The sequence below is a fragment of the Myotis myotis genome, unplaced genomic scaffold (assembly GCF_014108235.1).
Source record: "Myotis myotis isolate mMyoMyo1 unplaced genomic scaffold, mMyoMyo1.p scaffold_m19_p_12, whole genome shotgun sequence".
NCBI classification, from domain to species: Eukaryota; Metazoa; Chordata; class Mammalia; order Chiroptera; family Vespertilionidae; genus Myotis; species Myotis myotis.
The window spans coordinates 28510684-28534866 of NW_023416316.1; the positions used below are offsets into that span (position 1 = coordinate 28510684).

Below are 24183 nucleotides of genomic sequence, written 5' to 3' on the forward strand. Positions count from 1 at the left end.
TGTTTTACTAAATAAGATTTTCTATAGGCATAAACTAATAATAATAGGTACCATTTGACTGGAAAAACTGTTTTCCACCTGTGTGTCTTTTTCCTTTGTAGAGGAAAAACCTCAGTTCTTTCCCTTCTGTATGTCTCCTTTAGTACTCACACAGAACACTTCTAACATTTCTAGTCACCAAATGGGGGGTGGTTCCCCCACCAAACAAATCTGTGACACCATATGGGTGTCCAGCAGTTTAACTCAGTCTATGATAGTGTCAGATCCCACAGGTTAAGGACTCAGTCCCATAAGACTGTTCCCACTCCACATGTCAACTGCAAATAGTAGATCCCCAGGTTACCCACAACTTTTGTCAGATTTGGCTACAAATTGGAGGTTCTCAGGACCCCTTCCTCAGGTTCAATTAATTTGCTAGAGTGACTCACACAACTCAGAGAAACACTAATATTACATTTATGAGTTTATTAAAGGATATGATAAAGGGTACAGATGAAGAGATACATAGAGCGAGGTCTGGGAGGGTCCTAAAAAAGGAGCTTCTGTGCCCCTCGAGTTGGGGTGCGTCACATTGCAGTGTGGATGTGTTCACCAATCTGGAAGCTCACCAAACCATACTTTGGGAATTTTTAAGGAGGCTTCATCATATAGGCATGATCAATTACTAACTCCATTTCCACCCCTCTGTTCTCTGGAGAATGGGAGGTAGGGTTGAAAATTCCAAACTCCTAATTATGGCTGGGTCTTTCTGGTCACCAACACTCATCCAGGAGCCCACCTAGAGTGACCTCAGAACAAAAGATGCTCCAAATTTTAGGAGCCCTGGGTCTGGAACCAGGGGCAGAGACCAATGTATATTTTCTATTACCTCACACCATTTTATTTTTTTTTCATTTTTTAAAAATTTTTCACACCATTTTATTGTTCAGTGCTTATGTACCAGATACTGAATTAGCACTTTACTTATATCCCAATTAATTCTCACAGAAGCAAACATCTTTTCCAAGTCACTATTATTTTTTGCCTGTTTAACTGCAGTAGCTTCCTAAATGATCTTCCTCCTTTGCCCACCCTCCATAATCCATTCCCCACAGAACTGGCAGAGTGATCTTTAAAGATCATGTCCTTTCCCCACTTAAAATCCTCCAATGACTTCCAGGGTGTCTGGATTTTAACTTAAAGTGAAAACCCATGGCCCAATGGACCCTCATTATCTGGCCCCCACCTTTCTGTCCTCGTATCATACAACTCTCCATCTTGCTAAAGCCACATTGGTCTTTCTCATGCCATGCTCATTTACACTTTAAGCCCATGTGCTCTCCTGGAATGTTCTTCCTGATCTATATGTAAATGAGTCCATATTATTTCAGATTTCACCTCAAATGTTCCCCTCTGAATTAGACCTTTCTGATCAATGTGAAGTAGACCCTTCACCTTGCTTTATTTTATTTTTTAATATATTTTCATTGGTTTTAGGGAGGAAGAGAGAGGGAGAGAGAGAAACCTCAATGATGAGAGAGAACCATTGATCGGCTGCCTCCTGCACGCCCCCTACTGGGGATCAAGCCTACAACCTGGGCATGTACCCTTGATCAGAATCGAACCCGGGACCCTTCAGTCCGCAGGCCAATGCTCTCAACTGAGCCAAATGGGCTAGGACTGCTTTATTTTTTTTATAGTACTTATCACTATCTGAGATTATCTTTCTTTCTTTTTTTAAAAAATTTTATTTCTTTGTTGATTTCAAAGAGGAAGGGAAAGGGGGAGAGAGATAGAAACATCAATGATGAGAATCATTGATCGGCTGCCTCCTGCACACCCCCTACTGGGGATCAAGCCCGCAACCCAGGCATGTGCCCTTGGCCGGAACAGAACCTGGGACCCTTCAGTCCTCAGGCTGACGCTCTATCCACTGAGCCAAGCCAGCCAGGGCTGAGATTTGATTATCTCCTCCCACTAGAATAATAGGACAGTCACCTTATCTGTTTTGCTCACTGCTAAATCCTCAATGTTTAGAAGAGGGTCTAGCTCATAAAAGACTCTCCAAAACTACTTCTTGAATGATTGGATGAAAAATTCTTGTAACTGTGACCATAGCTGTGTCCATAACAATTTATTTGAGTAATACAACCTTGTTTCATTTTGTTGCCTAGGAGCAGTGAGTCAGGGCACCACCAACTCTGCCAGATTTTCCTCAGCAATCAAATTACTCTGACAAAAGTTCCTACCACCTATAACTATGGATAGTTATCAAGTGTTTTTGTATATTTTTAAAAATATTATAGGGGTATTTATTAACTTATTTATTAAGTAATTATGAAATGTTTATTATTTCCAAACATTGTTTTAGGTACTGAGGATGAAAAGATTAATAAGACACATTCCTTGACCACAAGAAGATCATATTCTAGTAGAAGAAATAGACATACTCATAGATAATTATTACAGAATGTAACTGCAGTGATAAGAGATAGGCAAAAAGTATGATATGAACACAGAAGGGACATCCAACCATATCTGGGGAGATCATTTGTGCTTTAATAAATGGGTAAGAGGTATACAGATAAAGTAAGGTTTGGTGAGTGGGAGGAAGCCATTTAAGAGTACATTGTAAATAAATACACAGAAATAAAATTGTCTAAGAAGTTGACTAAACTGGAGAGAGAGAGAGAGAGAGAGAGAGAGAGAGAGAGAGAGAGAGAGAGAGAGAGAGAGAGAAAAGGGCTAGACTTTGGAAAACTTTGTGGGACATGCTAAGGATTTTGTCCTTTAGAGAGGTGATAGGATGCCACTGAAAGTTGTTAAATAAGGGAGCAGCATGGTCATACTGTGTTTTCGAAAGAATGATCTGGCTCTGTAGTGTAGAGGATGGTTTGGAGGGGGCAAAACTGGAGGCAGGCAGAGCAGTTAGGAGACATGTAATAATGATCAAGGTAAAAGATACTGGGGCTGAACCACCAAGGCTGTGCTGGTAGTAATGAGGATATTAGAGGGGGAAATTTGACAGATATTTAAGAGATTAAATTGAGTGAACTTGATTAGATTTGGAATGGAAGGGAGAGGAAGAAATCTAGGATGCTTCTCAGTTTAGCTCTGAGTTAGTGAATGGTATTGTCACCCACCCAACTTTACTCCCTAAGGAACAGAAAGGTGGAGGGGCAGATTTTGTGGGTAGGTAATGAGTTTGCTTATTGATAGTCAAAATGCTCAATCATGGGGACATTTTAACAGTGATTCCTGCATAGTTTTGCTGCTAGACATCCCTAACATTGTCAGTTTTATTGTGAGGTATACTAAAGTCACACTGGAATTCTGGAAGTACCCACTTAATAATATTGCACAGTATCCAGGCCAAAAAGACTCTAGCTGAGATTTCACCAGCAATAAGGAGCTGTGTCTATTATGGTCTTTTAAATTAGTTACCTTCTTATGTTGTGATTTGATTCAATAAAATGAGTGGTATTGAATCATGTAGCTAATACATGGATATCTCTGTTCACTTTCTAAAACAAATTCATAGAGTTGTTTTTAATGAATTATCTATGCCTTGGTTTATCTTCATTTTTAAAAGATGATAATTGACATCTATCATAAGTCTTAGAAGATTAATCAAGTAGCACAATTACATATTAATAATTTAGATTCCAGTGAATGTAATTATAGTTTTAATTCTTCTTTGCTTTCTCAGCATTACTCCTTTAGAAATAATTCCTCATGCCATTTTGGCAACAGTTCCCAAACGGATGTAACCCTGAGTAAAAGTAAAAGAATCTGTATCATCTAAGTAATTTATAAAAACTGATTGTCATAGTTATTTTTCCAACTAAACATATGTGATATATTTTTAATATATTTTTATTGTTGATCATGTGAGATATATTTTGTTGAAAATATTTTATATCTGCAAAAATGGCAAAAATCTGCAAATAATAACTCTGCAGTTGGATTAGACCACGATTTTAAAAATAAAGTACTGCATTCAAACTTAATATTGTTTACCACCTGTTACTGGGAAGTCTTTCAAAATTAAACCTTTATATTTAGAGAAATACTTGCACTGTTTTAAGATAACTAGGCTCAACAATTTTTTAATGTTTATTTTTAGGCAATTGCTTTTCACCAGATTTAGAAATTTAATAACCTCATAATGGGGCTCTTGAAAAGAATTGCAGTACTTGCAAGTATTAGCTACTTAACTGCAAACAAACTTGAAACATTTTTTAGTTACAAAAAGAAACAATCTCTTAAAAACTACTTTTGTGTGTAATTCATGGTTGGTGACCAAAATCCACAACTAGCCTTAAGAATTCCGTTAAGTATCATATATTCTCATTCCTTCGCAGCTGTTATTTTAAGCAGTTGTCGAGTATCACTTGTGTTCTGTTGAGATCAGTAGTCTATAGATAGAATAATCCTTGGAGTTTGAAATTTCCTTGTTGGAGAGAAACATATATACTGTATAACTCACCTTTTAGTCTCTCACTGGTAATACTGAATTTCTTGTGTTCTTAATTAGGGACCTTATGCCTAACATGGAGTACAGAAACATTTTGAGGAAAATTGATTAAGAATATTGGGTTTGTATTGTACCCATTATTTATTTATTTATTTTTTAATATATATTTTTAATTGATTTCAGAGAGGAATGGAGAGGGAGAAAGAGATAGAAACATCAATGATGAGAGAAAATCATTGAACGGCTGCCCCCTGCACGCCCCCTTACTGGGGATGGAGCCTGCAACCCAGGCATATGCCCTTGACCAGCATTGAACCTGGGACCCTTCAGTCCACAGCCCGACGCTCTATCTGCTGAGCCAAACCGGCTAGGGCTGTACCCATTTTTTATAGTAGAGTGGACCTAAGGATTTTGTTAGTAATATCTTAAAAAGTGATTATTGTTAGTGGTTGCCCAGGGCTAAATGGGTTAGGGGTTTAATATGTGAACATACTTAAAAGCCATTGAATTCACTTTAAATGGATGAATTGTGTGGTATGTGAATTATATCTCAATAGAGCTATTCTATATATTTAAAGAAGTGGTCATTGTCACAGTTTAGAGGGACTCGGATGAAATATTTCTTGGCAGTCAGAAGCTATTTTAGTCCTTGTAATTTTATACTACTTATATAATAATAATTAGAGTGACTAATATGCTCTAATGTCTGCTGATCTTCCTGTGTAGTCCCTTATTTTCGGGAACAGCATATTCATTTAAAACATATAATTGAGCCCGGCTGGTGTGGCTCAGTGGTTGAGCATCAACCTATGAACCAGGAGGTCATGATTCGATTCCAGATCAAGGCACATGCTGGCTCAATCTCTAGTAGGGGTTGTGCAGGAGGCAGCTGATCAATGATTCTCTCTCATTGCTGATGTTTCTATCTCTCTCCCCCCTCTCCCTTTCTCTCTGAAATCAATAAAAATATATTAAAAACATACACTTATTGATTTATATATAAACTGTAATTGAGTGCACGTGTGCTCTCTCTCTAGAGCAGCGGTTCTCAACATGTGGGGCGTGACCCCTTTGGGGGTCGAACAACCCTTTCACGGGTTGCCTAAGGCCATCGGAAAACATATATAATTACATACTGTTTTTGTGATTAATTACTATGCTTTAATTATGTTCAGTTTGTAACAATGAAAATACATCCTGCATATCAGATATTTACATTACGATTCATAACAGTAGCAACATTACAGTTATGAAGTAGCAACGAAAATAATTTTGTGGTTGGGGGTCACCACAACATGAGGAACTATTAAAGGTCGCGGCATTAGGAAGGTTGAGAACCACTGCCTTAGAAGTAACCGTTACCCTGAGTAATACATTGGATTTGCTTGCTTTGAGCGTTAAAGAATTGTGTATCATTTTCTGGGATTTGTTTTTCTCCTTCTGAGATTTGATCAGTTGTTTAGGGTATGTTAATTTGTTCTGTTATCATTATTATAAAATATTTTATTATCTGAATATGCCACATTTATTTATCTCTTCTCCAGTCAGTGGACATTAGGTCATTTCAGTTTTTGGCTCTTATGAAGAGTGCTATGAACATTTTTGTATGTGCCTCCTGAAGCACATGTGCAAAAGTTTTTCTCAGATTGAGTTGCTGGATTATATGATACATGAAGACTCAATTTCAAAGATAATGCCAAACTGTTTTTTAGTGTTATTGATTTAGCCCCATAGTCCTTTACTCTGAAAGTTCTCCATAACTCTCTGCCTTCTCTAATTGAGAGTATTTTCTTCTTCCACACCTTTTTTTCTCCTCCTTTGGTGAAGATAACCCTTTGCTTCGCTGCCCTTTATTTTCTTTTTCTAGAAAACAGTATGTTCTCTGCCATTGATGTGGTTACATGAGTAAATATTTGTTAAGTTTTCATATAACTGTATGCTTAAAATGGGTTTAGTTTATTATATATAAACTAGAGGCCCGGTGCACAAAAATTTGTGCACTCGGGGGGTCCCTCAGCCTGGCCTATGCCCTCTTGCAGTCTGGGACCCCTCAGGGGATGACCACCTGCTGACTCCCCGGGGGATTGGGCCTAAGTTGGCAGTCAGACATCCCTCTGGCAGGCTAGGAGCCCTCGGGGGATGTCCACTTGCCAGCGGGGAGCAGACCTAAGCTGCAGTCGGACATCCTTAGTGCTGCTGAGGAGGCGGGAGAGGCTCCTGCCACCACCGCTGTACAGGCGGCCTGGCTTGTGGCTGAGCAGAGCTCCCCCTGTGGGAGCGCACTGACTACCAGGGGGCAGCTCCTGCATTGAGTGTCTGCCCCCTGATGGTCAGTGTGTGTCATAGTGACCAGTCATTCTCAGTCGTTCTGCTGTTAGGGTCAATTTGCATATTACCCTTTTATTATATAGGAGTGCCTGGCCAGCCTGGGTGAGGGGCTGATGGCTGTTTGCAGGTTGGTCACAGCCCCTTCAGGGTGGGGGTCCATGCTGGGGTGCCTGGCCAGTCCGGGTGAGGGGCTGATGGCTGTTTGCAGGCTGGCCACAGCCCCTTCAGGGTGGGGGTCCACGTTGGGGTGCCTGGCCAGCCCGGGTGAGGGGCTGATGGCTGTTTGCAGGCTGGCCATAGCCCCTTCAGGGTAGGGGTCCCCACTGGGGTGCCTGGCCGGCCAGGGTGAGGGGCTGATGGCTGTTTTCAGACTTACCACACCCCCTTCAGGGTGGGGGTTCCCCACTGGGGTGCCTGGCCAGTCTGGGTGAGGGGCTGAGGGCCGTTTTCAGGCTGGCCAAGCTCCCCGGCGATGGAAGCTCCCAGCCTCTCCGTTTCTTCTTTTTATTTTTTATTCTGGGATTTATTTACCTTCTATAATTGAAACTTTGTGGCCTTGAGTGAAGCTCAGAGCCGGCCAGAGCAGGTGGGAAGCTTGGCTTCCTCCATCACTGGGCAACCAAACCTCCTGCTTGCTCAAGCTCTGTGGCCATGGCCGGCTGAAAGCAGGTATCTGGGGTTTATTTGTCTTCTATAATTGAAACTTTGTTGCCTTGAGTGGAGCTCAGAGCTGGCCACGGCAGGCGAGAAGCTTGGCTTCCTCCATCACTGGGCAACCAAGCCTCCTGCTCACTCCAGCTCCGTGGCTGCCGGCCGCCATCTTGGTTGGGTTAATTTGCATATAGTCGCTCTGATTGGCTGGTGGGTGTGGCTTAAGGCATAGCGAAGGTATGGTCAATTTGCATGTTTGTCTTTTATTAGTGTAGACTAGAGGCCCGGTGTACGAAATTCATGCACTCGGGGGGCAAGGGGGTCCCTCAGCCCGCCCTGTGCCCTCTCAGTCCAGGAGCCCTCAGGGGATGTCCAACTGACAGCTTAGGCCCGCTCCCTCCTGAGCCGGCCAGCCGGCAGTCAGCAGTTGGACATCCTTAGTGCTGCTGTGGAGGCGGGGGAGGCTTCCACTACCACTGCTGTGCTTGCCAACTATGAGCCCGGCTGAGCGGCGCTCCCTCTGTGGCAGCACATTGACCACCAGGGGGCAGCTCCTGCGTTTAGCATCTGCCTGCTGGTGGTCAGTACATGTCATAGCGACTGGTCATTCCACCATTCAGTCAATTTGCATATTAGGGTTTTATTATATAGGAAGATTATACCTCAGTAAAGTTGAATAAAAGAAAAGACTACAAAAAAGAAAAAAAGACTGCACATACACATGACTGTGTGTATGAAATATTGGTCTTTTGATGTGTAGCATCATCTATCTCCACATTATATATGCTAATCAGGCATGTACATCAACTATTTTTTTCTTGTACATCAACTATTTATGCCAATGAAAGAGAGAAATGTACTTGTATAGTTGTCATTAATGAAACAGTTTTAAGTTAATTGAAGCTTACACATAGTGTTACTATTAGTGTATTTGGTAGTATAATACATCTACTTCAGTATGTCTAATTCCTTATCTTTTGATTCTATGTTATATATTCAGCCTTTTATCAAATATGGCAGGGCCTTGAATAATGTTTTATTATAACACTGATGAGATGCCATAGGAACTTAACTCTTGTTTTTATCAATTAGTCTATATAGTAAAATTGATTTTGTTACCTGTCATTTCACTTAGTTACAGAACCTATCAACAGTAATAAGTGGGGATTTACTGTAAAGAAATCATCTTTTAATAGTGTTAAAAGTCATTTATATGGCACATACTTTTTTCTAAAAAGTAATCCAGTGACCCAATCCTCCTATATAATTAAAGGCTAATATGCAAATTCTCCCCATGGGCGGGAGTTCGACTGTCGGGGAGTTCGATGCACACTGACCACTATGGGGCGGCGCGGAACATGGTGGGTGTTGGCGACACCGCACTGGCAGTGGGTGGTAGTGGAGGCACTGCCGGCCCCGATGGGCCCCGACAAGAGCGGGACCATGGCGGGATGGTGGAGCAAGTGAGCGGGCAGCGCCAGGCCAAGGCAGGTATGAAGGGAGGCCCGGGCCGGCATCTGGCAGCTGATAGGGAGCCTACCCTTGCACGAATTTTGTGCACTGGGCCTCTAGTGTTGAATAAGAGAACATGGCCCCATCCTTATGGAGTACTTTATAGTTTCAGCTTAGTTTTACACAACTATCTTACTGCATACTTTGAAAGAGGGAAATGGAAATTCAGAGAAACTAAGTGATTTTGCCCAAGGTCACACAGCTAAATGGAATATTATCTGATTGCAAGTTCAGTTTCAGGCAGTTTTGGTGGGTAGAGTTACCTAGTTTAGATAAATGGAGAGTTTGAGGGAGCATATTAAATAGTTGGATTTTTTCCACATCCTGGAATGTGAATAAACTTCCTTAATTGTGTATAAAGTTTCATGTGTTCCCCCTCCAGTTTATTTTCTCTGCCACCAGGATAAGAAAATTTGAATTTCTGCCAACTGGATTTCTTCCAATACTATTTCTGATTGTTACCCCAACAGCTGAGACCTAACAGTCTCTGGATTTGTCACAAAGGTGAACTCTACATACTTGTGATATTGAATATGACTGGACCCTACATGTAAAAACCTGATCATCTGTCCTCTAGTGTATTTCGCTGATTGCAGGGCATTTTCCTGGTGGTAACAGCTGTGATATACCATGCTGCCGCACAGATCTGCAGGAGGCAGCCGATCTACTGAGCTGGATAGATAGTGGACCTATTAGAGGGCCTGGCAATGGTACTGTCTTTGCAGACTTCTGAAAGAGGCAGCATAGTGAAAAGAACATGGGATTAGCCATGGAAAGACCTAAGTCTTCATTCTGATCTTTCTCTTCCTAAATGAAATGGGTGTGTGTGTGTGTGTGTGTGTGTGTGTGTGTGTATACACGTGTGTGTGTGATATGTGCATAATGCGTAAGTCTCAAATCATTGTGCTAACTGAGAAAAGCCAGATACAAAAGAGAATAAATGGCATAATTCCATTTATACTAAACCTTTAGAAAATGCAAAATAATATATAATGACTGAAAACAGATCAGTGGTTGCCTAGGTCCAGGGGCAGCAGGAAGGATGAATGTAAAGAGGTATGAGAAATCTTTTGAGGGTGATATTCTGTATTTTGATTGTGGTGATGGTTTTACAAGTATATATAACTGTCAAAACTCATGGAATTGTACAGTATTGTACACCCTCCCCCTCCCCCCAAAAAGGGGAGATTCTAAAGCTGTTTTAGAGTTTAGTAAGAATGAACATTGAGCCCTGGCTGGTATGCCAGTGGTTAGAGCGTCAGACCATGCACCAAAGAATTGGGGGTTTGATTCCGGTCAAGGGCATATTACCTGGGTTTCAGGTTCAGTCCCCAGCCCCAGTTGGGGCACATGAGGGAGGCAACCAATTGATGTGTCTCTCTCATATCCATGTTTCTCACTCTATCTCTCTTTCCCTCCTCTCCCCTCCCCCCTTCTACTCTCTAAAAATCAATGGAAAAAATATCCTTGGGTGAGGATTAACAAAACAAAAACACAAAAAGAGAAAGAAAGTACATTGAAATGGATTTGGCTTATTTACTATGGATATGGGAGGAGAAAAAGCAGCACAGATATCTATCAATAGGCTATGTATTTGTCCTCTTTGCTCTGAGTTACCCAGTAAAGTTAGAGCTATGATAGGAATGCTCAAATAAACCACATCAACAATCATCAACCTTGGCATCTAACTCTTCCTTTACTCATTTGTCATTTTTATATGAATCTTTATGAACTAGTAGTGGTAGAAAATATTTGAGATCAGACAAATTTCTAAAATATTTGAAATGTATAATTTACTATAAATTTTGGCCCTATATTCCATTTGCCTGTTTGTTCTTCTTAATGATTATTATATCCTATCACTTTTATGATGAAGAACTCTATTTACATCCTTTCAGTCACAGTATGACCAAAGAAGGGCACTAGAAATAAAATGGAAATGACATGATACCCTCCAGCCCAGATTCTCATCCTGTATTCTATTAATGATTATAAATGCCTCAAAGTCCGTCTTAATAAGTCCTTCCAGAAGCCACAACTAGTTGTTTGGAGTTTATACAAAGTTGGAAATTGACCAAGAAAGACTATTTAGTAACTCAAATATGAAAGCAGTAATGACCTTTCTGGATTAGCTACTTGTGGTTGTAGAAGAGCTGTTCCTGATCTCCAAAGGGAAGAGAAGGGCCAGTGTGGTTGTGCTCATTCTTTCCTTAATCCCCAAGCCCCCTCACTTTCTTTATCCTTTCTTGCTAGGAATGCATAACCTTTACTTGGATGTGGGACAATGGGCAGCTGCTTCTAGTTTCCTGGAGGAAAGCCAATTTTAGGTTTTGGATAGGAAATATACAAGATGAAGGTGTCAAAGACTTTAGACAATTAATTAGAATACATGAAATATATAAAAACCCATGAGTTAATAAGGAATTTGACCCCCCCCCCCAAAAAAAAAACACACACCTGAAAGTTCTCATGAACTTGAACTTAACAGTGGTATGGAGAAACTCCTCAGGGTCCTGACTTTATTAATAGACCAGGATTATATGTTATTACATCATTTGTTAGTATTTAATTAAATACCTTGGCATATTAAGCATTTTAATATGCAGTCATTTAAAATCTTGACCATAGCCCTCGCCAGTTTGGCTCAGTGGATGGAGTGTCGGCCTGTGGACTGAAGGGTCCCAGGTTCAATTCCAGTCAAGGGCGCATGCCTGGGTTTCGGGCTCGATCCTTAGTGGAGGGCATGCCGGAGGTAGCCGATCAGTGGTTCTCTGTCTTCACTAATGTTTCTATTTCTCTCCCTTCCTCTCTGAAATAAATATAAATATATTTTAAAAATAAATTAAATCTTGACTATAGTATTAATTTCCCAGGTAAACTCTTATTTATGTTCTGTACAGATAGGCATCTACAACCACCTACCTTTTAGAATGATCTGAAATCATGAATCAGATTTCAAATTAATGGCATTTTTACCTCTTTATGCAACTAACTTTTCCCAGTACTCAGCAGATACAAATGTGATTTTCTCAGAGTTACATTAATTTGTAATCCTCTGTGGTTTGCTATTTAATTCTGCTTCGCATTTTAAAAGAGTTCTTAGCCTTTGTTCATTAATCATGGAAACAGTTGTGCAACATGCCTTGGAGTTAACTTGAACATCTAAAATTAGTCCTGCTACAATCAGTGGTTGGGAGCAATGTTTTAGTAGTTTGTGGCTTGTGTTAAGTAGACATTGCAAGTTTGGAAGGAACTCCCTAGAAGTAAGTAAGTTACTTGTATAAAGTGTGTGTGCTTGTAGCTATGTGTATGTACAAATGAAAGTCTCTTTTATTAAGCAGATGAACAAATTTTATCTGTTACCACAAATGCATCATAAGCATCTTTGTTTATGCCAGGGGTGGGGAACCTTTTTTCTGCCAAGGGCCATTTGGATATTTATAACATCATTCTTGGGCCATATAAAATTATCAACTTAAAAATTAGCCTGCTATATTTGGTCAAACATTTTATTAGCTCACCCCTAATACCTTGGCAGGGCCAGACCAAAATATTTCCTGGGTCCAAGGACCGGATATTCCCTAACCCTGTTAGGTACTATGCTGTTTAATCAGTTCAGAAGAAAAATATATTTATTGAAAACTTGGTATGCTAGAATGGATTTTTCTGCATGTTTTGTGGGTTTTGTATTTTTAAAGGAATAAATTGTATTATATTAGTATATACTGTATTTCAAATGAATGACTTGTTTTTTTTCTTTAGAGTTTATAGAAACCTATTCACAAAAATGACATCCTGGTTATATGAATGTCTTTGTGAAGCTGAACTTGCACAGTATTATCCTCATTTTACTGCCCTTGGCCTTCAGAAAATAGATGAATTAGCAAAGGTTACAATGAAGGACTACTCCAAATTGGGAGTCCATGACATGAACGACCGCAAACGACTTTTCCAACTTATCAAAATCATTAAGATTATGCAAGAAGAAGATAAAGCAGTCAGTAGCCCAGAGCATCCTCTTCAGACAAGCAACCTGTACAGCAAGCCTCGGGAGCCCAGATCTGGACCTCGCAGACAATTGCATTTTGATTCTCCTGCTGAACACAAAGACAAAACTACCAGCAACTATGGGTTTGAAATGTGCAATTTATCAGATTTTTCTGCAAATGAACAGAAGTCTCGTTACCTAAAAGTGCTGGAGCACATGCTACCAGATGATTCCCAGTACCAAACAAAAACAAGAATTCTGAATGCCACAGTTGCTGATTCCTATGGGCAAACAGAAACTAACACTTCACTCTTGTCATCAAGTCACTTTTCTCCAATACTGGGCGATTGTGATATTCCCATTGTTCAAAGAGTCTCTCATGTTTCAGGGTATAACTATGGAATCCCTCATTCTGTTATCAGGTAACTGTTTGTTTGTTTGTTTGTTTTTGGATGTGGGGAGCCTCAGGTAAGGGCCTCTTCGTGACCAGAGGAGTGCAACCGACTCATTTATAGAAAATGATAGTGAGCAGCTTCTGCATTGATAATAGAAATACCTTGAAAGGGGAAAATTAATGTGGACTTGGGACTTTCCAGGTGGGAGAAAGATGATATTGTTCATGTACATCAAGCATCTGTTACTTGCCAGGATCCACTACTATTCCTATTGCGGATCTATTTCTATAATTTATTGTAGTGTAATATGATACAATACATCTAGTGCATCCATTAAGGTAAAATAGTTAACTAGCCTTATACAGTGGGGAAAAAATTACACAATCCACAGGATATATATATTTTTTAAGGCTATCAAATTCACTTCAACCAACCAGGAGGTGTAAAGCTTAGTTTAAAAAAGAAAAAAAAAAGTGTAGTTTAATTAAGTAGGTCTTTGGAGCAGTTTACCTGCACATATTGAAATACGGTCCTGATTTTGAGTACCTTCTACAACTCCAGGCCTGGAAGAACAGATGATTTTGGTGACTTCAAAGAGTAAGACACTTTTGTTAGAGTTTAGGGTTTGAGAGTCAGGGTGACAATAAGTTATTTTCACCCAATGCTTCAAATTAGAATTTTAAGTAAGGTTCCTAAAGAGGTGAAATATCAAGTAATAATACTAACACTGGCATAATAGAAAAAATATTTTAAATAACATGTATTGCTTGTTTTGTTACTTTAAAACTTTAGATGGTGAGTTATGGAGAAACAAAATATTTTGTTAAGCCACATTTCCTCTTTTTAAAGCCATTCATACCTTAAAACAAGATACTAGTCTTATATTGGCTAAGGTTTCAGAGGATCATAATCAACCAGTTCTTTTATTTAAAAAAAATAGAAGCCTCAATGTTTAAGGTAAAAATACCTTTAATAATTTGAAATACATAAGTGAATTTCATAAACTTTTGGGAGTTTCTGAAACTTTTGGGAGGGGTTGGTTTAGCAGAGCATAGAACATAAAGTACTATTTTCTTTCCATTGTGATAGGACTAGATAGTCTTGTTACCATAAAAAATATTCTTTAAAAAACACAAAAATTAGTAATAAAAATATATATTTGTTCTTGGTGAAAGAATATTTTCTTGGCTATTACAGCCTTTTGTTGAACAACACATAAAAATCTAAATTGGAGTTATTTATAAATAGATTAAAGATAACACTGCATTATTTATTTGGACAGAATGGATATTTTAGTTTAAATATTGCTATGTAATTTACTTGGCAAATATTAAATACCACCTCTGCTAGGCTCAATTCTGGATATAAAGATTACGATATCTGGAGACTCTTAATCTCTTAGGGGGCAGGGTAAGTGGGAAGACAGACAACCAACCATATGATGAGATAAGTGCTATTATAGAGGTTGATATGTGACAAACCCAGAGCAAAAGCTGTTCAATTGAACTTTCTCATCTTTTATATTATTATTACCTCACTCTTCCCATTCTTTATTATACAGAATAGGATAATAAAGGGTGGGATTATGTCCTACCCATTATAAGTTAAAAATATCACACAACACAATATCCAAAAAAACAACTGGCAATCAGTACACTATAGAGCAGTGATTTTCAAGCTATTTCATATCATGGCACACATAAACTAATTACTAAAATTCTGCAGCACACCAAAAAAATCTATTTTTTGCTGATCTGACAAAAAATAGGTATAATTTTGATTGATTACACACACAAAAAAAGTTATAGTAGTTACCTCCCCTTTCTGCTCCAAAGTGACTTTTTATAAAAAAGTAAGTGCCTATACTTGTACATAAGGATTTCTGGTACCAAGAATTAACCAATCAGATACAACCTTATTATGTGACGTGACTAATAAGATGTAATTGTGTTATATGACTTATATATCTATGGTTCAAGACAGGGCATTCACATCCATCAGCTATTGTGTTGGCTGTTGTCATTTTTTAATTTGAAAATCTAAGAGAAAAGAGGTCAGTACCCTTGACTAAATAGTCAGGTATTACATGTGTGTGTTTGTTTTTAATATATTTTATTGATGAGAGAGAAGCATCGATCGGCTGCCTCCTGCACACCCCCTATTGGGGATGTGCCCACAACCAAGGTACATGCCCTTGACCGGAATCGAATCTGGGACCCTTCAGTCCGCAGGCCAACGCTCCATCCACTGAGCCAAACCGGCTAGGGCAGGTATTACATGTTTTAAAAATTCTTGCGGCACCTGTTGAAAATCACTGATGTAGGGTATCCGTTGTTCACCTTCCTAATCACTTGCCTGACTAGGAGCTGCGGTTTACTGCCATTGTCCAGCATCATGAGAGAGTATCTTACCACATATCACTAGCCTGGGAAAAGATCAAAATTCAAAATTTGAAGTGCAGTTTCTACTGAATGTGTATCTCTTTCACACCATTATAAAGTCATAAAATCATAAGTTGAGCCTTTTAAGTCGGGGACTGTCTGTATTAGAGAAATAGAGATAAGAAATACATTTCCCCCAATAAATCTTCAATATTGCTTTCTCACCCATACCCGAGGTAACAGACAAGGTTTCAGAACCCTGAGAAACTCTCTCACCAAGTTAAGGCTTGTTAGGCATTCGTTTTGAGTGCCTCAACTCAGATATATTCAAAATAAATTGCTGGCCTCAGAATTGTAATAAAAGTCTAAGGTATTTAGAGAACTGGTTGCCTTGACTTAAGACTTGAATAGATCTAACTCCAGCTGTCTTAACTCTTTGCCTGTCAAACAGATATAGTTTATTTCTTCTAGGGAAGACTGGGCCTTAAAACCAGAGCCTTTAAAAATATATACGTTTTTATTGATTTTTAGAGAGGAAGGGAGAAGGAGAGATAGAAACATCAACAAGAGAAAAACATTGATCAACTGCCTCTTGCACCCCCCCTGCCAGGAATCGAGCTTGCAACCCAGGCATGTGCTCTGACTGGGAATCAAAACAGTGACCTCTTGGTGCATATTTGATCCTCAACCACTGAGCAACACCAGTCGGGCTAAAACCAGAGCCTTTTAAAAGAATATTCATTCCTTTTCTCCCTTGAACTTGAAAACTACAGTCTTTTTGTCTAATGACCCATCCTAGAGTCCCTGGTCAATTTTGAAAAGGACATTGTCCTGCTTAATTAGCTTTATACAAGTAGGGCATTAATACTCACCAACAACTAGAGACTTTGACATAAAGCCCTTGTTAAAATGATGCATTAAGCCTGGCCAGTGTGGCTGAATGGTTGAGCATCGACCCACTAACCAAGAGGTTGCAGGTTTGATTCCCAGTCAGGGCACATGCCTGAGTTGCAGGCTCACCCCCCAGTAGGGGGCGTGCAGGAAGCAGCCAGGCAGCCAATAGATGTGTCTATATCTCCCCCTCTCTCTAAAATCAATAAAAACATTTTTTTAAAGATGCATTAAAATTTTGCTTTTTCACCAATGTCACTCCAATAAATTCAATAAAAATTTAATTATTTTTGCTTTTTCTTGTAAAAAATGAAGCATATGCAAAAGAAGGGAGAATAGCACAATGAACCAGCATATGCCCATCATCCACTTTTAATGATTGTGAAGATTTTGTCACACTTAACCCCAAAATTATATGTTTTTTTAAATTGTGCTATATAGCCGTGACTGGTTTGGCTCAGTGGATAGAGCGTCGGCCTGCGGACTGAAAGGTCCCAGGTTCAATTCCAGTCAAGGGCATGTACCTTGGTTGCGGGCACATCCCCCCAGTGGGAGGTGTGCAGGAGGCAGCTGATCGATGTTTCTCTCTCATCGATATTTCTAACTCTCTATTCCTCTCCCTTCCTCTCTGTAAAAAATCAATAAAATATATTTTTGAAAAATAAGTAAATAAATTGTGCTATACAGGCAGTCCTTGGGTTACGTCGGACTCGACGTATGTCGTTTTATGGTTACATCACCATCTCCCATTTACAGTATTTATAAAAAAAAAAAGTTTCGCCAAAACCGGTTTGGCTCAGTGGATAGAGCGTCGGCCTGCGGACTGAAAGGTCCCGGGTTCGATTCCGGTCAGGGGCATGTACCTGGGTTGCGGGCATATCCCCAGTAGGAGATGTGCAGGAGGCAGCTGATCGATGTTTCTTTCTCATCGATGTTTCTGACTCTCTATCTCTCTCCCTTCCTCTCTGTAAAAAATCAATAAAATGTATTAAAAAAAAAAGAAGAAAAAAAAAGTTCCATCATTTTGATGTATGTACATATGTGCTTTATGTTTTTTATTATTTATTTACCACAAGTAAGGTCAGGAATTATCTTTTAAATTTTTTTTACTGTTTCACTTCATTACTGCTGTGTATGTGCTCCATGTGAGTGACGTAGCTGCTAATGTAAGTGGGTTCCGACTTATGGCGAAAGTCACGCTGTAGGAACGGAGCTCCGACATAACCCGAGGACCTACTGTATGTGGCTAAAAAACAAAATATGTCTTTATACATTTACTATAAATTTATTTGCCACTTTTTACTAATTTAGATCCTTTCAAAAAATCATTTCCTAGCCAATTAGAGGGCTCATAAAAATTGAAATTGACATGAAACAATTATATAGTGAAATAATCTTATTTAAAATCTATATATATAAAAGCTAAGTGACCAGAACGCTGGAATGACTAGAACAACTGGTCTCTATGACACGCACTGTGGCCAGACAACGGACCAATTGGGGGACAGCCCCTCCCCCAGCTGACCCCAACTGTATCGGGGATGGGGCCGGCTGGCCAACCTCTCATGGTCCCTCGCCCCAGCTGGCCCCGCCCCTGATCGAACCTCGATCAGGGGCGGGGCCGGTGGCCAACCTCCTGAGGCCCCTACCCTCCACTGGCCCGGCCCAATCAGCCCCCATCGGGGCAAGCCAGCCGGCTGGACCCCACCCATGCACGAATTTGTGCACCGGGTCTCTAGTATATTATAAAAGGCTTTTTAGGAGTTATTAATCAAATTCTAAAGTGCAAAAGAAGGGAATCATTTGTCTTGCTAAGATATTCTTAGTATATTCCAAAGGCATTGTTTCTTGTAAACTCCTACTTTCAAGAATCCCATTTTCTTGTTACCTAGCTTAAGAGGAATTTATAGATAAGAGGTCAATTCTTAGATATATACATATATACCATCATTACGCTCAGCAAGTAAACCTGATGAATTTTGTATCCCTAACCCAAGGGACTATTTGCCTCAAATATTCTAGATATAAAGATTGATTAGTTCAAATAAAATAAATTAAAAAAATAAAGATTGGTGAGTTCACTGAAGAAATGCATCTGAATAGAAGAATGAATTTAGTGATGGACAGAACCAGTCATAAAATTATCCTAGAAAGAAGTGTAGAATCAGATTCTAAAATAAATACATATTGCCGTAGCTGGTTTGGCTCAGTGGATAGAGCGTCAGCCTGCGGACTGACGGGTCCCAAGTTTGATTCCAGTCAAGGGCACATGCCCAGGTTGCCGGCTCGATCCCCAGTAGGGGGCATGCAGGAGACAGCTGATGAATGATTCTCATCATTGATGTTTCTATCTCTTTCTCCCTCTCTCTTCCTCTCTAAAGTCAATAAAAATATTTTTTAAAATAAATACATATAAGGATGGGTAGAAAGAAAGTATGAGAACAAGACATAATATATTTGGAAAGTATGAGAACAAGGCAGAATATATTTGGAAGAAACAAGGGAAAAGTACATAAAAACATACCACCTAATTCAAGGTAAATTCAGGTAAGATTAAAAAAACATTATATTGAATGATCAAGAAAACGGTAGATGTACAAGAATAATTGGATTGAAAGGAAACAAGAGTTCAGATCTTAGGCCTTGGAGGGACATATTGCATTCAATTTTGAGGGGTTTTTTTGTTTTGTTTTTTTTAAAATATATTTTATTGATTTTTCATAGAGAGGAAGGGAGAGAGAGTTAGAAACATCGATGAGAAAGAAACATCGATCAGCTGCCTCCTGCACATCTCCCACTGGGGATGTGCCCGCAACCCAGGTACATGCCCTCAGCCGGAATCGAACCAGGGACCCTTCAGTCCGCAGGCCGACGCTCTATCCACTGAGCCAAACCGGTTTCGGCAATTTTGAGGTTTTGATAGCCTGAGTTTTGCGGGCATAAAGAAAGAGCATCCATCATCCATCATTAGAAACTTTTTGGAAGACCACATGTTTTAGAGCTAAAGCAAAGTTTTAGGGTTTTGTTGTTTTCTTCAGTAAGGACAAAGGGTGGGGTGTAATAGGGATAGAGAGAAGTAATCAGGAAGATTTAGCTAATAACTTTCTCAGTCTTGCATTCTTGTTCTTTTTCTTTGGTTAATATATAACTATATATATGTGTGTGTGTGTGTGTGTATATATATATATATATATATATATATATATATATATATATATATATATCCTGTTTTACAACAAAATGTACTGATACTTTGCTCTCTTAAGTAGCCCTATACTATTGTTAAAAATTAAAGCCCACTTATGAACATACTGTATCAGACAGAACACCTCAGAGAAAGCGAATCCTTGGACTGAGATGGAGAAAATCAGAGTTTGTGTTCGAAAACGCCCTCTGGGCATGAGGGAGGTACGCCGTGGAGAAATTAATATTATTACTGTAGAAGACAAAGAAACTCTACTTGTTCATGAGAAGAAAGAAGCAGTTGACCTCACACAATATATTCTGCAGGTATGATGCTTTCCTTTTGTGTTTGGAACTAATATTATCAAGTATGTCAAATTTTTGCTTTTTGTTTAAGCGACAGTATACAAATTCTAAATTCCAGTTTCTGGTTTGGTATTGTCATTCATCCCTGATGTGACAGTACATTAAATCATTGATACCCTGGACCTTTGCTTTTTTTTTTTAACATCATGCAGTGGGGATACGAAAACATAATTTCTCTACTCTGATGCAGTAGGGTTGTATCATACATCCACTTAACATGCTTTATGTGAATTTAATGATAGAGTGGAACCTTGTTTCTCGAACTTAATTCGTTCCGGAAGGCTGTTCGAAAACCAAATCATTTTTTCCTATTAAAAATAATGTAAGTGGAATTAATCCGTTCCAGACGCCTAAATGGTTCCCTGTTTTAACCTTTCTTATATATAGTACATGTCTATTGTACTGTTTAACTATAAATAAACACATTAATAACAAAAAAGACATGAAATGTAAATGAAAATTTAATAATTATAAACAGCAACAAAAGCAAAAAACCACAAAAATATTCACAATATACTGAGATTTTAGCGTTGGTAAACTGACTTGTATTCCCACATTCTCTCCTTTTTTTGTCACCTCACAGATGCATGACTGATCATATAGATTTAAGCATGAAAGGGTTGTCAGATTGAGAAGCAAATTGTTCGAGATGGGAGACATTCAAGAAACAAGGTTCCACTGTACATATTCAGCAAAAGGGGGCGGGGGGTGAAGGGATAAAAAGAATTTAAATAATGAATTGGTGATCGGACTAGTCACTGAGCATATACCCCAAAGTTATTATGAGGTGGTCACACATTCTCAGTTCTCACCTGTCTCTCCCAATGTGAACTTCTCACTCTGTTGAGTGTGAGTCTGGAGTTTAATAATAGAGGATCTATTTTCAAGCAACAAAGCCCTAGATTGCAAGCCAACTGCTTATTTTGATTCCCAACTGTCTTTGAATTTAGATTTAATTTGGTGGAAATTGGGCTCTTTGAGCAGACCTCTTTGTACAGGGTAGTGGGTGAACATAATCCAGGGATATAATGTCGCATGTAACATATAAGGGTTTAAATAAAACACCAGTTGCTCAAACACACAAAAAATGTTCAATCCCTGCCAGAATGATCATGAAGAGTCCAAGGAGAAAGGATTTGGTATTGAAATAAGCTCTAAACTGTTAGCTCTTCAGTCTCATAGGGAAGCAGCAAACCCCATAGATGGAAGATGTTGTAACTTAGGTACTCCTAAAATTGTGAAGCAGTTGTGAATAATCTAAATGGGGATTAGGACTTTCTCTTACTCTGAATCTGCCTCCCTATGACATTCATATTATATTCATTCTCCTCTTCTCTTTGCTCTCACACTCACTCTCTTGCCTCAAAACCCAGTGATTGGTAGAAAGAAAAAGTGGTAAGTAATCTAGTGAGCTAGCAGTTCACCTTAGCCAACTGAAATCTTACTCGACTGGAACAAAGCCTTTAACATTGAAGTCAAATTGTTACCGCTTTCCCCCCTTTTACACTTGCATTCTTCTTTGGTGACCAAAATTGAGTTTAAAAGTAACATTCAAAATAATCCACTGACTCTTTCAATGGGCACTAAATTACTAGGCCACTATATAACTAACCCAGTCACTTTAATAGCTTTATCGATTGCTGGTCAATGCACAGTCTTTTAGGTTTAGGTGGGAGGTATTTATTTTGAAGATGGTCCAAATGATCAATTAGTTGTAATGATATCTAGTATAGCTACTTACAGCCATAGTAATAGCCCTATCCAATCACCATCTACCCAGGACTGCCTTAATGATGCTCCTGTCACAATAATTCCCTCTGGGAGGCATCAGCTTATCTTTTGTATTTTTCCATTATCCCAAAACACAATAACCTTACCTCTTTGTTATTACCATTGATCAATATTTATTGAATACCTATAATTTCCATAGCACTTTCTCTTCTGTTTGAACTTTGGACCTTTGCTCTCATAGGTCAAAGTCCTTACCTATCAATGCTATAATATAAAAGTATTGGGAGGGCTCCCTCACCTTTTTTCCTTTCTTCAGTAGAGGAAAGAAAAGGGAGGTTTATAGCAAATAAATATTGATCCAAGATTCTTAGAGTTTTATTTTTAAACTTATTTAGGAATTAAAGCAATATGTTTGTGTTCGTTAAATATTCTATCCTTTCACATCTTTTGTGATTTAGTCTATATGGTCATATACATGTAGTGTGCTAAACTGCTTACCATTAAATTTCATTTCAATATAGTAAGTGAAAAAAGGAAACAAAGCTGTATGTTTCAATCCAATTTATTTTATTTTTGTTTATTGATTGATTTTTTTTAGTGAGAGAGGGAAACATTCATTTGTTGTTTTACTTATTTTTACATTCATTGGTTGATTTATGTATGTGCCTTGACCGGGATCAAACCTGCAACCTTGGTGTATCGGGACAACACTTCAACCATCTGAGCTACCCAGCCAGGGCTCCAATTTCTTTAATAAAGAAAAAATATTAGAGGGAAAAAAAAGATGGTACTGAAGCATATCAAAAGTCAATGGTGGTGAGAGCATTTAAGATCTTGCTTACTAGCAATGTCATCAGTTTGGCTGAAATAAACTCCTATAAAAAATAATTTTTTTTAAGTCAACAGTGGCTATCTCTGAGTAGTAAGATTTACAAATAATTTTAATTTCTTCTCTGTTGTTTCCCATGTTTTTTGAATCTAGAGTTGGCTGTGTTATTCATTTTATGTGGACAAAGAAAAATTTTAGAATATGATAGATTCACCTATTTCAAAATCAAAAGGCACAAAAATGTATGCAGTGAGAAGTGTCTCTCTAATCCCATTTTCTCTTTGAAGGTAACCAATATTACCTGTTACAAGATACAAGACTACCTGTATCTTCCCAGAGATATTTTATAAATACACATTACTTTTATAATCTGAAAAGAAAATTTACATAAAACATAAACTATGGAACCCTGATCATATCAAGGTCAAAGTGAGTGTAAATCCACTCTCATTGATAAAGTATGATCAAATGAAAGTATATGTGATGCAAAGGACTTTATGAATTATAATAATCTTGCATGTTTACATATCCTTCATGAAAATACTTATAAAAATACTGGAAAACTTGATACCTGAATTCTATTGAAAGGTAAGATACTAATCCTTTTCATCAATTAATTTTTTTTCTAAGATGTTTTACTCAAGATCTAAAGTTATTTACTAATACTTAGAGAAGAAAAGGAAAAACAGCCATTATATACAAGCCAAAAAATGTATTCCCACATTTACTTCTGTTCATTTGTTTCTTATTTTCTTGAGAGGTGTCAAATATATAAAATGTATTTTGTTTTTTATCTCATACTTAACTATAAAGATCATTGATGAGATTTGAGCAATGAATGAATTTGACTCCTTGCTTAAAGACCAGTTATGAGTTAGATATAAATCATGTTCACTAAAGTCAGATTTTAGATATATATTTTATTCTTTTTAAAAAAATTTATTTTATTGATTTTTTTATAGAGAGGAAGGGAGAGGGATAGAGAGTTAGAGACATTAATGAGAGAGAAACATTGATCAGCTGCCTCCTGCACACCCCCTACTGGGGATGTGCAACCAAGGTATATGCCCTTGACTGGAACCGAACCTGGGACCTTTCAGTCCACAGGCCAACGCTCTATCCACTGAGCTAAACTGGTTAGGGCTATATTTTATTCTTTATTATTGCCATTTTCAAGCTTAATAAAAAGTATAATGAACCCGCATATACCCTATCACCCGGATTTAACAATTATGAACATTTTACTGCTCTTGAAATCATATCATATTTTCAAAGTACTTAAAGTTCACAGATCTCTTTTTTTTTTCCGTTGCCTCTTAAATACTTTATTATTTATTTATTTGTTTACATTTTAAAAATTTTATTTACAGATCTCTTAATGATGCTGCACAGATTCATTATTTTCTCACCTTCCAACTTTTGGAGATTTTTTCCTGATAAATTCGGCTTTGTGGCCCCAGTTTCTTCTTAGA

At 38.4% G+C, this 24183-nt stretch overlaps 1 protein-coding gene across 1 annotated transcript in view; it reads left to right on the top strand.

Moving 5' to 3' along the window:
* KIF24 (kinesin family member 24) overlaps positions 1 to 24183 on the top strand; it is a 63473-nt gene that overhangs the window by 2172 nt on the left and 37118 nt on the right. Inside the window, exons 2-3 of the mRNA XM_036330547.1 lie at positions 12710 to 13357; positions 19923 to 20112. Coding sequence (XP_036186440.1) covers positions 12735 to 13357; positions 19923 to 20112 — 813 coding nt within the window. The 5' untranslated portion in view covers positions 12710 to 12734. The remainder of the gene's footprint in view (positions 1 to 12709; positions 13358 to 19922; positions 20113 to 24183) is intronic.